The sequence below is a fragment of the Alosa sapidissima genome, chromosome 6 (assembly GCF_018492685.1).
Source record: "Alosa sapidissima isolate fAloSap1 chromosome 6, fAloSap1.pri, whole genome shotgun sequence".
NCBI classification, from domain to species: Eukaryota; Metazoa; Chordata; class Actinopteri; order Clupeiformes; family Clupeidae; genus Alosa; species Alosa sapidissima.
The window spans coordinates 33,538,518-33,552,665 of NC_055962.1; the positions used below are offsets into that span (position 1 = coordinate 33,538,518).

At 43.1% G+C, this 14,148-nt stretch overlaps 2 protein-coding genes across 4 annotated transcripts; both read left to right on the forward strand.

Moving 5' to 3' along the window:
- The first annotated feature begins 299 nt into the window (after positions 1-299).
- LOC121711978 (protein yippee-like 5) lies at positions 300-3,597 on the forward strand. 3 transcript variants are annotated; one of them, XM_042095880.1, is made up of 3 exons: positions 300-525; positions 1,116-1,811; positions 2,575-3,597. In XM_042095880.1, exons 2-3 carry the CDS (start codon positions 1,671-1,673, stop codon positions 2,797-2,799), a joined length of 366 nt encoding a protein of 121 aa, XP_041951814.1. In that variant the 5' UTR covers positions 300-525; positions 1,116-1,670; the 3' UTR covers positions 2,800-3,597. The 3 variants fall into 3 exon arrangements, with proteins under 3 accessions (XP_041951814.1, XP_041951813.1, XP_041951815.1); XM_042095879.1 differs by having other exon boundaries at positions 1,638-1,811; XM_042095881.1 differs by lacking the exon at positions 300-525 and having other exon boundaries at positions 532-1,326; positions 1,638-1,811.
- Positions 3,598-7,956: 4,359 nt separating this feature from the next.
- LOC121711924 (G-protein coupled receptor family C group 6 member A-like) lies at positions 7,957-13,483 on the forward strand. The gene is made up of 6 exons (XM_042095809.1): positions 7,957-8,341; positions 9,428-9,737; positions 10,162-10,917; positions 11,177-11,392; positions 11,721-11,844; positions 12,188-13,483. The coding sequence occupies exons 1-6, from the start codon at positions 8,142-8,144 to the stop codon at positions 13,375-13,377; spliced, it is 2,796 nt and encodes a 931-aa protein (XP_041951743.1). The 5' UTR covers positions 7,957-8,141; the 3' UTR covers positions 13,378-13,483.
- Positions 13,484-14,148: the final 665 nt, after the last annotated feature.

The window sequence follows — 14,148 nt, forward strand, 5'->3', positions numbered from 1 at the left end:
GCCTATCAGAACAAAGATGTCTGAACAAAGATGCTTGACATTCTAAAGTGTATTTAAAAAGCGTGTCGTTTTTCCATAACTTGTTTTACTTGTAATATATGGGAAATGTCTTAGGCCAGACATCTAAGACATCTAGACATCTAGACATCTAAGCCAGACACTAAACCGCGCTCTCTAGCGTTTGCAGAGGTGCAAGAAAAACACCAGCACGCGGCACGCAAGTATGCAGCGAGATGCTCCTCAAGCGCGACGAGGACGTGGGGGCGGAGTCATCGTACCGGATGTTGACATCGGCTGTAGGACAGCTGTACTGGCTGTCTGTACAACAAAGCAACACGACAACATCGAACTGCCTCAGGGAAAGGAGCTCATCTAGCCACGACATTCTCTCTAGGCAAATGACAACAGATCCATCGTCTTAAACGACGACAAAATCAACTCCAACACGAGCCACTCAAATCGTATAGCTATTTTGCAGTTAACAGAGTGCGAAGTCGAGAATCAGACAAAGTCGCGAACAAAAAGGTGAGCCTGTGCTGCACGCACATTGTTGCTGCTGGTGTTGTTGTCAACATTTCCGTGCCGTGCCAACTTCGCAATAACATATTTTGATAGATAACAGTGCGATTCATTATCAAAACGAATCCAACAGACTAACATTGGGTGGCGCATAGTGTGTGGGCTATCTTACAATGGCTTCTGAGACACAATTAGTCTCGTGTTTTGTTTCCCAGACGCAGTTTGCATTCACTTGTAAATCGCTTTATTTAAAACAGCTGCTGTTGCACCAAACTACTACTTCTCTACTCCATCCATCGTAAGGGTTTGTAGCCGTTTTATTTACTAGCCTACTGTGCAATAATGGGACAAAACACGAAAAACAACGCTTCAAAGGCAGTTGCATCGGGATTGCGTAAGCCCTGGCTATCAAAACATTCGTGGATTTGCTATAATTTGTTATTTTGGCAATCTGGCAGCAGTGCTCAAAGTAATCTCAACAAATACATAAATTATTATCTAGGTTATGTCTGCTTATACATTCTTATTTCTCTTCTCTAAACTGCGTTTTCCTCTTCTTTCCGACGGATGCGCTCCACCTTCGTCTTACCCCACAGCGCAACAGCAGAGCCATCGCCTCCTGTTATGTTTTACCTTGAAGGTAGCCTGTATCAGGCCAGCCGTTTCTGTCTGGCTGCCACTGCAGTCTGCGGGCTGGCAGACTGCTGCACTGATTGACTCACATGAAGATCACTGTTCAGTCCTTAAGATCAAATCTACCACAATTTTAACTCCGTGACCTGGGTCAAGCACCAGGAAGCTCGCTCAGTAAATATAACATTTTTTCATGACAGTGGCATGACAACGGTATCATCTCATTATCATCCGGGTTGTTGATAAAACATATGCCATGGTGACAGGCATAAATCATCATCATCAGGGTTGTTGATAAAACATACATGATGTCAGAGGCAATTGGCAGATCTGTTACTTTGAGGTTAATTTTCAAAGCAGAGGAGACCAAAGTTACAAAACTAATCTGTGAAAAGATAGTACAAGGTAACATTTGTGTCCTTGTCACTGCATTGTCTTCCTTTCGGTCTCTCTCTTACAACCCATAATTCTCTCCGGCAAAACAGCCTTCCCATCGCATAGGCCAGTACCAGAGCACCATGGGTCGAATCTTTCTGGATCACATCGGTGGGACACGCCTCTTTTCATGTGCGAACTGTGACACCATCCTGACCAACCGCTCCGAGCTCATCTCTACGCGGTTTACTGGGGCTACAGGTCGAGCTTTCCTATTTAACAAGGTTGGTTCTTGCTCTCTTTCTCTCTCTCTCTCTCTGACACACACACTCACACACACATTTGATTACATCTATTTACACAGAAGATGTATTGCAGATCCAAACCTTTGGGGAAACATGTTGCAAGTTTGGACAGATATGATCAAATACAGAATGCTCTGCCTCATTTCTACATTATTAATCCAACAGCTACGGTTATGGGTAGATATGACATCTTTGTCTTTGTACACTGCACCTATTATGGCAGAAAACCTTGCTAGTCTCACACACACACACTAAAAAACTCTCACCGAGGTAACTTGTGCCATGGACCTGACCCTTGTTTTCAACTAGATCCCTTTCACCCACAAATGATCACATTAGTCTCATTCATTCTCTAACTGCCTGATCAGTCTGAATGTAAAACCAGGGAAACGTTGCGTAACAACAGCTTATCCTCAGAGTATTTGGCTTCATTGTTCTGCAACATCGCCGTTGTCATTTTTTGATCCCAGCCCATGCACATTATGCACAAGTCTATAGCTGCTTTCAGGCATAGGTGTAAGTCGGCAGATATCAAGTGGTTGGGCTGTATATCTGAACACTATAACTGGACATTTGGAACTCCGAACTTAGCCAGCTGTTACACTACTCCCCTCCTAGTATTTCTGATGGCCATTATGTAAATGAGCTCGTGTATGAACGAAGCAAAGAACATGCATGCACATGTTGCGTTTGTATGTGTGGTATGTCATAGAGGTGTATGGTTGTGCCTGTGCTTGTTCAGGTTGTGAACCTGCAATACAGCGAGGTGCAGGACCGGGTGATGCTGACCGGGCGACACATGGTGCGAGACGTCAGCTGCAAGAACTGCAACAGCAAGCTGGGCTGGATCTACGAGTTCGCCACTGAGGACAGCCAGCGCTACAAGGAGGGCCGCGTGATCCTGGAGCGGGCGCTGGTGCGGGAGAGCGAGGGCTTCGAGGAGCACGTGCCCTCAGACAACTCCTGAGGCCAGCGCCTGCCCCCTCTGCCCTTATCCTTATCTGACCTCCTCTCAGCCATCTTCAGTTTGCCATTCAGATGCCCTTGCCACACACACACACACACACATCTACACACACACACACACACACACACTCTCTCTCTGTGAAGACCAGTCTCCTTCAGTGCCATCCTGCAGTGTGTGCGCTTTCTATTTCTGTGTGTCTAGAGATGCAGTGACTTTGGCTTGAGACCAGCAGTCCCTTAGGCGACCCTTCCTGATGTCTTGGAGTCTTATCAAAGAGGACTTCGTTCCTAGTGCTCTCCGTAGAATGCATCCGATCACAAGCCTCAAAAGGACCAGGCAGTACAGGTAGGTTAGAGATCTGCCACAGTATTGGGGCCACAGTGCTGGCCAAGGACCCTCAATAGTGTGCTGTAGCCTATATATAGGCATCAGACAGGGGAGATTCCATTCTAGCTGCCTTGTGCCTGTCGGCTCTGTTTGGCTGTCCTAGTGTCCATATGCTCTCCGTGGGACTTGCATGTGGAGGAAATATGTATGGAATCATCAGTATCCTTCGTGGACTACATCACCCATGACCATCCAGAGCTCACATCATTAAATGGATCTCAGATCTTCTTTCAAGCCCTTTCTTTCTTTCTTTCTTTCTTTCTATTGTTCACTCTTCCTAAAAGTGATTAGTGATTCAAAATGCTGTTAGAAATATATGTTATACCTCTAAAATAATTTAATTAGTCCAATTGTTTTATTGTAAAGCACCTTGTGTTAATGTTTTCATTATTAAAGTGTGTTCTTGCTGGATGTCGTAGTATTGTCTAGTGTCATTTTCTCAACAGACAGTTTGATCAATGAACAATGTGCTTTTGATACAAAGTGACTCAGGGCAGTCTGGCTTCCTGAAAATGCTTGAATGGTTTAATAAACTGTAAACCCATTGTTTTTATTTGAGATGAATGTAGTGTAGTGAATACATTACCCTCCAGAATATTTGGCACTTTTGGTAAATCTGACTAAAAACGGGTATAAAAAATTATCTTTTGGCAATTTATTGTTTTCTCACAATGACAACAAAGAGGACACATCCACCCTTGAAGGTAAGCAGGTAAGAAAATCTCATAAAGAAATAAATAATTTTAACAAAAACACGTTGCTCATAATCATTGGCACCCCAAGTAAGTATTTTTCTATCTAATTTCAACTTCTTTAATTAATCAGAGTGTTAACTTTCAGAAGTAGTTCATGACTTTTTTTCACAAAGGTATGAAAAGAAAGTGACACAGAGGCTAAATCCCCTAGTCAAAATTTCAACATTGGAAAGACAAGATAATACACTAAATTTAAATAAAAATAAAGTGTGTTGACATTTGTACATAAGGGAACGGCTATACAAACTAGGTACTTTGTTGAAAATGCCTATATTTACAGTTAAAATAATGATTAAAAGGTTCTAATCAATTGGAAATGTGATAAACATTCTTGGACAAGAGTCATGGTTATCTTGCCTCCACGCTCAGTATGGAGGATGGTATGATAGGCAAAAATGCCATAAGAACCACTGTTGGAGAGTTACAGAAAAAGGTATCATCTTGGGGTCACCAAGTCCCCCCAAAAATCTTCAAAAGTGACCTCACTGCTAATAGATTATTTATAGGACATGCCAGGTAAAAAGCCTGTCTAGTCATTTACTTACAAATGTAAATGGCAGGAGTTACTAAATGGTACAGGTACTCTGTCTGGAAGTGTGGTCTATTGTCAGATGAAATGAAAATTGCGCTCTTTGGCAAGAGACACTTTAGGTGTGTAGGTGTACATAGAAGAATGAAAAGAACCCCATGCGTAATGAGAATTGTGGTGGAGGGGCTGTGATATTGTGGGGCTATTTGTATTCCCAAAGGCCTTTGGAACCTAATTAAGGTGCATGGTATCATGATCCCCAAGAAAAACCTGAACATTTTCAAAGGAAATCTGTCAATCTCTGCCAAGACACTTAAAGTGAATCATGATTGAATCATTCATCAGGTCAATGAGCAATGTTTTTTTGTTAAAAATATGTATTTCTTTCTGAGACTTTCCTTTTTCTCAAAATAAATTAGCTTCCCTTCAAGGTTGGATTTTTCTCATTATTTGTATTGTAAAATTACAATAAATTACCAACAAATCATTTTTTATATCTGTTTTTAGTCCACTTTAGCAAAGGTGCTAATAATTATGGAGGGTACTGTAAACTGTAAAAGCAGTGCACTGGACACATATTCTGGAGGCACAACTGCCTGCCATATAAAGCATATTAGTATTTTTTTATTAGTATTTATTTTTCAAGCACCCAGAACTTTATGAAACGCCGGAAGATTGGCATTGATGAGTTCTGTACAAATGCGGCTCTCAACCATGCATACAAGTAGACATTCCTGTGAAACTGGTGGCATGAGAGCAGAAGAAATTCCACCTGTTCTATATATGTAAGTGTTGTGTATACAGTAATAGAATACTCATGAACTTGTCAAACAGGAAAACAAAATTTGTGTCAAGGAAGTATATCAAAGATTGTGTGTGTGTGTGTGTGTCTGTCCACTTTAGCAAAGGTGCTAATAATTATGGAGGGTACTGTAAACTGTAAAAGCAGTGCAGTGGACACATATTCTGGAGGCAAAACTGCCTGCCATATAAAGCATATTAGTATTTTTTTTATTAGTATTTATTTTTCTTTGAACTTGGTAGTTCAAAGCTCAAGGCTAAGCACCCAGAACTTTATGAAACGCCGGAAGATTGGCATTGATGAGTTCTGTACAAATGGGGCTCTCAACCATGCATACAAGTAGACATTCCTGTGAAACTGGTGGCATGAGAGCAGAAGAAAATCCACCTGTTCTATATAAGTGTTGTGTATACAGTAATAGAATACTCATGAACTTGTCAAACAGGAAAACAAAATTTGTGTCAAGGAAGTACAGTATATCAGATTGTGTGTGTGTGTGTGTGTGTGTCTGTCTATGAATGCCGTCAAAACCCCCTACCTCACACCTTGCGTTATCACTGGACACAATGGACAGCTAAGAGAGAGATGCATGTTCCATTTATTTTTATGAACAGCAGATGCGTCCTTTCTGAGACATCGACACTTAATTTAGGAGTCAGAACATCAGAAAGTCAGTTTTAGCTAGCTCAATGCTAAATTGTAAACCAATAATATAATTTATCTGAGTTTTCTTTTGATGGGTGCTTCTTTTTTTCTGTCCAAAGACCATGCAGACCATGTCTAAACATTTGCAGTATTTGCAAATATGGAAATGAAGAGTTCAGATGCAACAGCCTCTAAACGCCACCTCCATCAATAATGAGATAACGATAGTGAGTGAATGCTCTCCACACATAGTATACGTTAATAAAATAATTTAGCTTCAAAACCAGCTAAATATGATTCTCTTCTGGTCTGAAATATTGATTTGTAGGCAAAAATCTCTCTCATATACTATTTAAAAGAAAAGCGGTAAGACGGATTTAGAGGGTTTTGCATCTGAAGTCTTCAAATGTATTGCCTGCTTGACCCCTCAACCTCATATGGAAAGATAGACACACTGGACCAAAGAGCACTGAAGAACCTTTCAACAACACATATCACAACATATGCATGCATTTGCCCTCTCTGGGGTTGGGTATTGCCTGCAACCTCACAATACAATATAGAGGCCATAGGGGTGTAGGCCTACACGAAAATCACGGTTTAGAGTGTACCTTGATTTTGAACGATTCGAAAGACCACAATTTGGTTAATTTTCAGTATGGTACGCCTGTACTGCAGGCCTAAAATTAACTGACAATATTGCTGATGCGCAAGGGGAATATAATTTTGAAAAGCTGTCAAATGTTTTTGATGTTAATTGACTAAGCTGACATATGGCCTGCCATTTAATATGTTTGTGCGGGAACTTGAATTTGAAACATGGTTCACAAGCAGCCTGAGCCTACTGTTGATTATTGTTGAAAACTGCATTCAGTAAATTCGGTAGACATCGGTATTGAACCTAACATCCTGTACCTAAACCCTTCAGTATGAATATGTGTAGGCCACTCTATAATATGTATTACAACATGGGGTTTGTAGCCACACCTCTTCATACAGTACCTTACCCTCAACACAGGGGCTGTGCTCTTTGCCCCATACTGCATCCCCTATATAACATACTTACAGTATGACTGTATGGCTGCACGTGAGTCCAATGCCATTGTTAAATTGGCTGATGACAAAGCAGTTGTTGACCTCATTTCTGACGACAGTGAGCAGGCTTATCAGAATGAGGTATAGACTAACACACTGGCGCCAGGGCAACAACTTCCTCCTAAATGTTACTATATAACTGCACACCTGAAGCGGACCAAACACTAATTAATTGGTGAAGAAGGCACATCAGCGTCTGTATTATCTTCATCAACAGCAACTGCTAATGGACTTTTACAGATCGACTAAAGAAAGTGTTCTTACAGGTAGTATGGAAACAGCACACAGCAAGACTGTAAAGCCCTAAAGAAAGTGGTGTCAGCAGAACACAACTAGGAGTAGGCTACACTATACCCAAATTCAGGCCATTGATACCAGGAAGACCACCAGAAAATCACCAGAGACCCCAGTCATCCCAACAATAGCCTCTTCTTTGTGTTACAGTCTGAGAAACGTTACCTGCGCCTGAAAGTCAGTAGGCCTACTGAGAGACTGAGAAAAAGCTTCTATCCACTCCACATTTTGATGATGACAAAATCTTAATTGCACTTAGTCATGTTCATCAGTTTGCATCACATAAGCATTCTAACTGACATTCATACATATCATTGCAGTAACATTTGTCTTGTCTTCTTTTTATTTCCTTTATTTATTTGATATCTATCTTAATATACACACTGCACAGTCATTTAAGTCAGATGACTAAGCATTTCACTACATATTTTACTTTAAATGAATGTGACAAATAAATAACTTGAACTTCAAGTAGGCTATTTCTACTGTAACCTAATCTTTGGCCATTCCAGATCTTGTATTGTGCTACTACTGCCCAATAGCCTACATGCCATTTTTTTTAACATTTCAACAAAAGGTTTCGATATTTCTAAAAATAGCCAACTGCAAACCACAGAGATGAGCCATAGCCTACAGTATTTCCTGGAATTCATTGATTTAGCGATAGGATAAGAGACAGAAGTTGCCTTTGAGAGATGTTTTGTCATGAGGGATGAGTAACTTAGGCACATGTCAACATTATCCATGACGTGGGTGTGTTAGCAAAGTGAAGGAAGGAGATGACTGTGGAGGCTACAGATCAGTGGCAGATAGTGATGTGCAAAGACAAGACGAGATGGCCACCCATACTGGACTGTGTTACCTGTGCTTGGTGGTCGTAGCGAGTTGGGGTAGTCTTCACTGTTCGAGCTACCCTAGGCCACTCAAGGCCACGAAGGATGGCGACATTATCATCGGCGGAATCTTCCCTGTGCATGAGAGCGTCAACTTCCAAGACGATTACGATGGAAGGCCATCCGGCCGAAATTGTACGAGGTGAGAGTAGGCCTATAGGCTATGAAAAAAAGCTCTCTGTGAAAGCGTTTTGAAACAGTTGGAAATCACACGTTTCATTGAGACTTTAATACGTATGTGATACAACGATACTCAACCTTAATGGCATTTTAAATAGAATACAGATGTTCTGGTGTTTTTCACTTATTATTACTGTGTCGCTCACTGGTAGCATCATCAGTTCAATTTTTTTTTTTTTTACAAGAATTACGTATCACTCATCAATGCACTACATTGAATTGGCCTAGCCTATCGGGTCTATCTATTCTAGGCTGTAGGCTATATGCTATTTGTATGGAGCTAAATTTGTCTCAATAATATTTGTATATGCGCAGAGGGGGATCCACAAATATTTCTTGATTTGCATGTGTGTTTTGATATCTACAAATAAAAAAATCATATTTGTAACTCGTATATTGATTTTTACAAATATAGATGTGTAGCCTATTTGTAAATAAAATGCCATTTGTAAAACCGAAAATTTCATTTGTGAAATGTGATTCTGCATTTGTGGATCACACGCATTCTTCGCTTTCCAAAGTTCTTCTGAGACGTTCTTCACATGAAAGTCACACAAATCCACACGTAAATAGGCCTACTTTAATTCACCGGCACACAGAAATCGCAATCCAGTAGATGGCGACACCCACAAATATTTCTTGACTTGCATTCGTGTTTTGACATCCACAAATAAAAAAAATCATATTTGTAACTTGTAAATTAGTTTTCACAGTTGTAGATGTGTATTTGTAAATGAAATGGCATTTGTAAAACTGAAAATTGCCTTTGTTGCCAGTAATTAAGAATATAAAACCAGTCATATCATATGACATCTATGGGTATGTGGGTCTCAGGTGTTCTGCCCCAAGGCTGGGTGCAGAATTCATATTGGTGTGGCAGGTTTCAAACTGAATTTTCCCCTTCTTTGTTATTGACCCAATCAAAATCAATAATTACTGGCAAGTTGTCAGAGGGCATCACCTAAGCAAAAGAGGAAAACATGAACTACTGGTATTACCTCTCTGTAATGCCTCTATGGTATGTTTGAACTTGTGTGTGTTCATGCAGGTACAGTGTGGCTCGCTTGCTTCAGGTTCTGATGCTGGTTGAAGCAGTGGAGGCCGTCAACCACTCGCCTCTGCTAGGTAACCTGACACTGGGCTATCACATAGTGGACTCCTGCTCAGACGTGTCGACTGCAGTGGTTGTTATGCAGAGGTTACTGGATGTTTGTCCCTGGGTGTCCTGGAGCAGACCTGGCAGGAACAACAGCAGGCCTGTGCGTCCCGCAAGATCTGTCAGCGTCGTGGTTGGCGGATACCACTCAGAGATCTCCATCGCTGTGGCTAGACAGCTGTCCATCAATCAAATCCCGCAGGTAACACAAGCAAGAGGGCCAGAGGAAGTGGACAAATCTATACACATTGTCCAATCAGGACATTTCACCAACTATGAGAAGTTGTGCTGACCGCTTTTTCAGTTTTTAAAAAAATCTGCCATCGTTTTTGTTCCAAAAAGCAGCCAGAAGCATCTTTTTTTTTATCTGCTTGTGATTGGTCAGCTGTCATAAAATAGCGTAATGTAGGGTGTTTTACCACTAGAATTTGAACATTTCTCAATTTTAGAAACTCTGAGCTGCAGAAAAAGACACCCACACGAGGACTTTTTTGAAAACACGGTCTACTCCATAGGATTATAATGTTAAATGGACGCCGGCAGCTGCAAAAATTCCCTCTGGTCTGTATGTACCCTTATGTGAAAGAAAATCTCAAGTAAATTGATGTTTGATTTTATGTTTACAGATCAGTTATGGTTCCACTACAGGGATTCTGAGTGACAAATCTCGTTTCCCAGCCTTCATGCGGACAGTACCAGAGGACAACTATCAGGCTCAGGCCATCGTTGACATCCTGGTGGCCTGGAATTGGACCTGGGTGGGAGTGGTGACAACAGACGGGGACTATGGTCGCTACGCCGCCCAACGCTTCCAAGAGCACGCAAAGGAAAAAGGCATCTGCGTTGCTTTTTATGAGGTGCTCTCAGACATTCTAGACGACACAAGTCGCGAAAGGGTGATAAACAGAACCGTCCAAAACATCGAAAGGGACCCCAATATCGGAGTCATTGTGTCCTTTGCCAAACCAGATCACATGAAGTACCTCATGAGCATGCTCTCACTGAACGCCACTGGACGCATCTGGGTTGCCAGTGACAACTGGGCTACATCTAGCCGTGTGGTCGAGAACCGAACACTCAGTGAGATTGGGACTGTCATCGGGGTCACCCTAAAAACTGCCAATATGTCACACTTTCAGAGGTACGTGGACGGCCTGGATCCTGACCCGGCTGCTCACCAGAACAACACCATACTGCAGCAGTACCTGTGGTCGGAGGGCAAGGACATGACCCAGCCAGAGCTGGGAGCAGCGCTGAAGAAGAAGATCTACCCATACGCCGTGTTCAGCGTGGGGCTGGCGGTCAGAGCCATAGCCAGGGCCGTGGCTAACCTCTGTGCAAACAGAGACTGCAGAGGGGGCAACAACTTTAAGCCGTGGGAGGTAAGTGCGGTGTGGGCCGTGGGGTGGTAGTAGTGGGAGCCGTGGGAGGTAAGTGCGGTGTGAGCTGTGGGGTGGTAGTAGTGGTTAAGGAGCTGGGCTAGCATATAGTAGCCTAGCCATAAAAGTTGTGGGTTCAATTCCTGGGTTCGAACCCGGGTTTTCATGGACACTTGAACCTGGAGGATACTACAGCATTCGCCATTGCTCCTGCCATACGCCCTTCATTTTTGCTTTTCAAACTTCTCTGTTTTGTTTGCAGCTGAAGAATGCTTTGCGGAATTCCAATTTTACGTTGGGGCCCGACGATCCTTATCTGTACAAATTTGATCAGCACGGTGATCTCAACACTGGCTATGATGTCATCCTCTGGAAGCAGAATGGAGAGAATATAGACATGACCGAGGTCGTGGCCAAGTACAATATCAGTCCTCGGGGTCTCTCCTTTGTGAATGAAGCAAAGATCTCCAACCTTGTGGTAATTCAGCTCCCACTGGGCACTTTCCTCTCCATCTGCACACAACCATCTGTAGTCAAAAATAGCCTTTTTACTATACCCATTTTGCCACTATGGCTGAGTGGCACTGTGCCCATTGAAGGCAGGTGGGCACGTGCCCACACACATTTCTTATGTATAATATCTTTATATATAATCCTTCCAATAGTCTTTGAATATAATAATTTTTGATAATTCTGTCTTTTTTCCTGGGGATGGACTTCTTCGCCCATGTCACCTAAACATTTTAAAATAATTTGTGAATGGATTAGCAAAGGTGGTCTGCAACTGAGTCTTAATGCTGTTTCAGGGTAATGTGACCTCCAGATGTTCCCCAAGCTGTGGTCCAGGAAAAAGGAAAGTTACAGACCACAAGCCAGTTTGCTGCTTCGTATGTGAGGCTTGCTCAAACAACACTTTCAACAATGCTACAGGTAAGCACATGGAAATCTAAACAAACCAACAAAGCAAACTCCGAGAAGCCCCCCTTTTTTCACATAGATCTCTGGTTCTCGAGGTCACCGAGTACTGTCGGTACGAAATTAAACGGAAAGGTGCTACCTAGCTCTACAGTTTAGAGTTACTACAGCTAACAGTTAGAGCAGCCAGGCTCAGCTTTGCTGGGTTACCAACGTTCTGTGACTACAGGAAGAGACTGGAAATGTTTCTAGGCGAAACACTGTTACATCACAATTACTTGAATTAAGATAGCCTATGTAAACCACCAACTGGTTTTTTCATTGTACCTCTTCCATACTCTATTTGTCTTTTCTGCAGATTCAAAGGACTGTATGACATGTGAAGCTCACCAATGGTCTGAAGAGGGCAGCAGCAGGTGTCTGGACAAAAAGATTGTGTTTTTTGGTTGGAAAGACAACTTTGCAATCGTTTTGTTGTCGTTTGCTGCGCTGGGCGTGCTCCTGACCCTGGTGGTGCTGGTGCTGTTTCTGGCCCAGTGGTCCACGCCCGTTGTGAGGGCATCTGTCGGGCCCATCTCCCTCCTGCTCCTCATCTCTCTGCTTGGCACCTTCGTCAGCGCCGTGCTCTTCGTGGGCAGGCCCAACAACCCCCAGTGCCAGGCACGCCAGGTGCTCTTTGGCCTCAGCTTCACCCTGTGCGTCTCCTGCATCCTGGTCAAGTCCTTGAATATCCTCCTGGCCTTTCAGATTGACCTCTCAAAAAGGTTTATTCTGGACAAACTCTTCCAGCCCTACCTAATCATTGCGGCCTGTGTTGCTATCCAGGTGGGGATCTGTACAGCCTGGCTTGTTACAGAAGCTCCCTGTGCCGAACAGAAAGACCTCGGACGAAACCAGATTATACTGCAGTGTAACGAGGGCAACATGCTTTTCTTCGGACTCATGCTGGGATACATCGGCCTTCTGTCCCTGATTGGGTTTGTGATAGCCTTTATGGGCCGGGGGTTGCCTGACGGCTACAACGAGGCCAAGTTCATCACCTTCAGCATGGTCATCTACCTCATCTGTTGGGTGGTGTTCGGGCCCGTCTATGCCCATTCGCACGCGGACTTGTACCTCCCGGCCGTGGAGATGATCGTGATCCTCTTCACGGCCTACGGCATCCTCTGCACTCTCTTTTTACCAAAGTGTTACATCATCTTGTTCAGGAAAGAGCGCAACACCAAGGAGGCCTTTCGCCAGAACGTACGTGACTACACCCAAAGGCCGTCCCTGGAGCCACCCAGTATCTCGCTGACGGACGACCCCAGCTCTAATGGGCAGTCTTATCGGCCCCTGCAGGGGTCTAGCTCCCAAGCATCTCTGGTGCCCAGAGAGGAGGTGCCTGATGGACGTGTCTCACCGCTATCAGCCGTTTCTAGTGCCCACCTGACTCCCAAATCACCACCAGCAGCACCAGGAGCACAACACACCTTCCTAACGGGGGACAGGACCACACCGGTAAACCAGCGCAAGAAGTCTCTTGTGAGGTGTGCTACTGTACATTGAAGCTTTTACTTCTGCATCCTCTAAGTTGTCTTTATGTAACGTGAATGATGAATGCCAGCCTATAGGCGGCACAAATATACGCACATATACGGATAATATTGTTGTATAATCTAATTATTGGTTGACAAAAACCTCAGAAGTGTTCATACAATGTGTATGCTTATGCTTTTATGTGTATTAAGTGTATAAGTAAGTATACTTATTTGATCCCGTGAGGGAAATTTGGTCTCTGCATTTATCCCAATCCTTGAATTAGTGAAACCCACTCAGCATACAGTAATCCCAGCGCAATGAGCTGCCTGCAACAACAGCGGCGCTCGGGGAGCAGTGAGGGGTTTGGTGCCTTCCTCAAGGGCACTTCAGCCATGCCTACTGGTCGGGGGTGTGAACCGACAACCCTCCAGTTACAAGTCCGAAGCACTAACCAGTAGGCCACGGCTGCCCCACTGTGGTACTGTGGTTTTCAAAAATGCAAGAATGTATTTATAGAAATTATGAAATACATGTATAGGAAAAGATTAATAGAAATACTTTTGGTATTTCATTTATGAATCAAAATTTGCTATTGTATGTAATCCATAGTTGATAGTTTCTCCCTCTAGTGGCTAATAGCATATATATAGCGTATACATGAATTCACTTACAGTATCCTTGAGCCAGAGGGGTTGGTTGGGACCATCTGAAGGGTATAAGTGTTTTTGGCAAAGAATATCAGTTAGGAAGTAGGTGATAGCATTGCATTGGTGGTAGTTTTTTTGGTGTTATCACTCT

Coding starts and splice junctions, on each gene's coding strand:
- LOC121711978 (XM_042095880.1), top strand. CDS start 1,671: ATGGGTCGAATCTTTCTGGATCACATCGGTGGGACACGCCTCTTTTCA. Junction 1,812..2,574: donor GAGCTTTCCTATTTAACAAG/GTTGGTTCTTGC, acceptor GTGCTTGTTCAG/GTTGTGAACCTGCAATACAG.
- LOC121711924 (XM_042095809.1), top strand. CDS start 8,142: ATGGCCACCCATACTGGACTGTGTTACCTGTGCTTGGTGGTCGTAGCG. Junction 10,918..11,176: donor ACAACTTTAAGCCGTGGGAG/GTAAGTGCGGTG, acceptor TTTTGTTTGCAG/CTGAAGAATGCTTTGCGGAA. Junction 11,845..12,187: donor CACTTTCAACAATGCTACAG/GTAAGCACATGG, acceptor TCTTTTCTGCAG/ATTCAAAGGACTGTATGACA.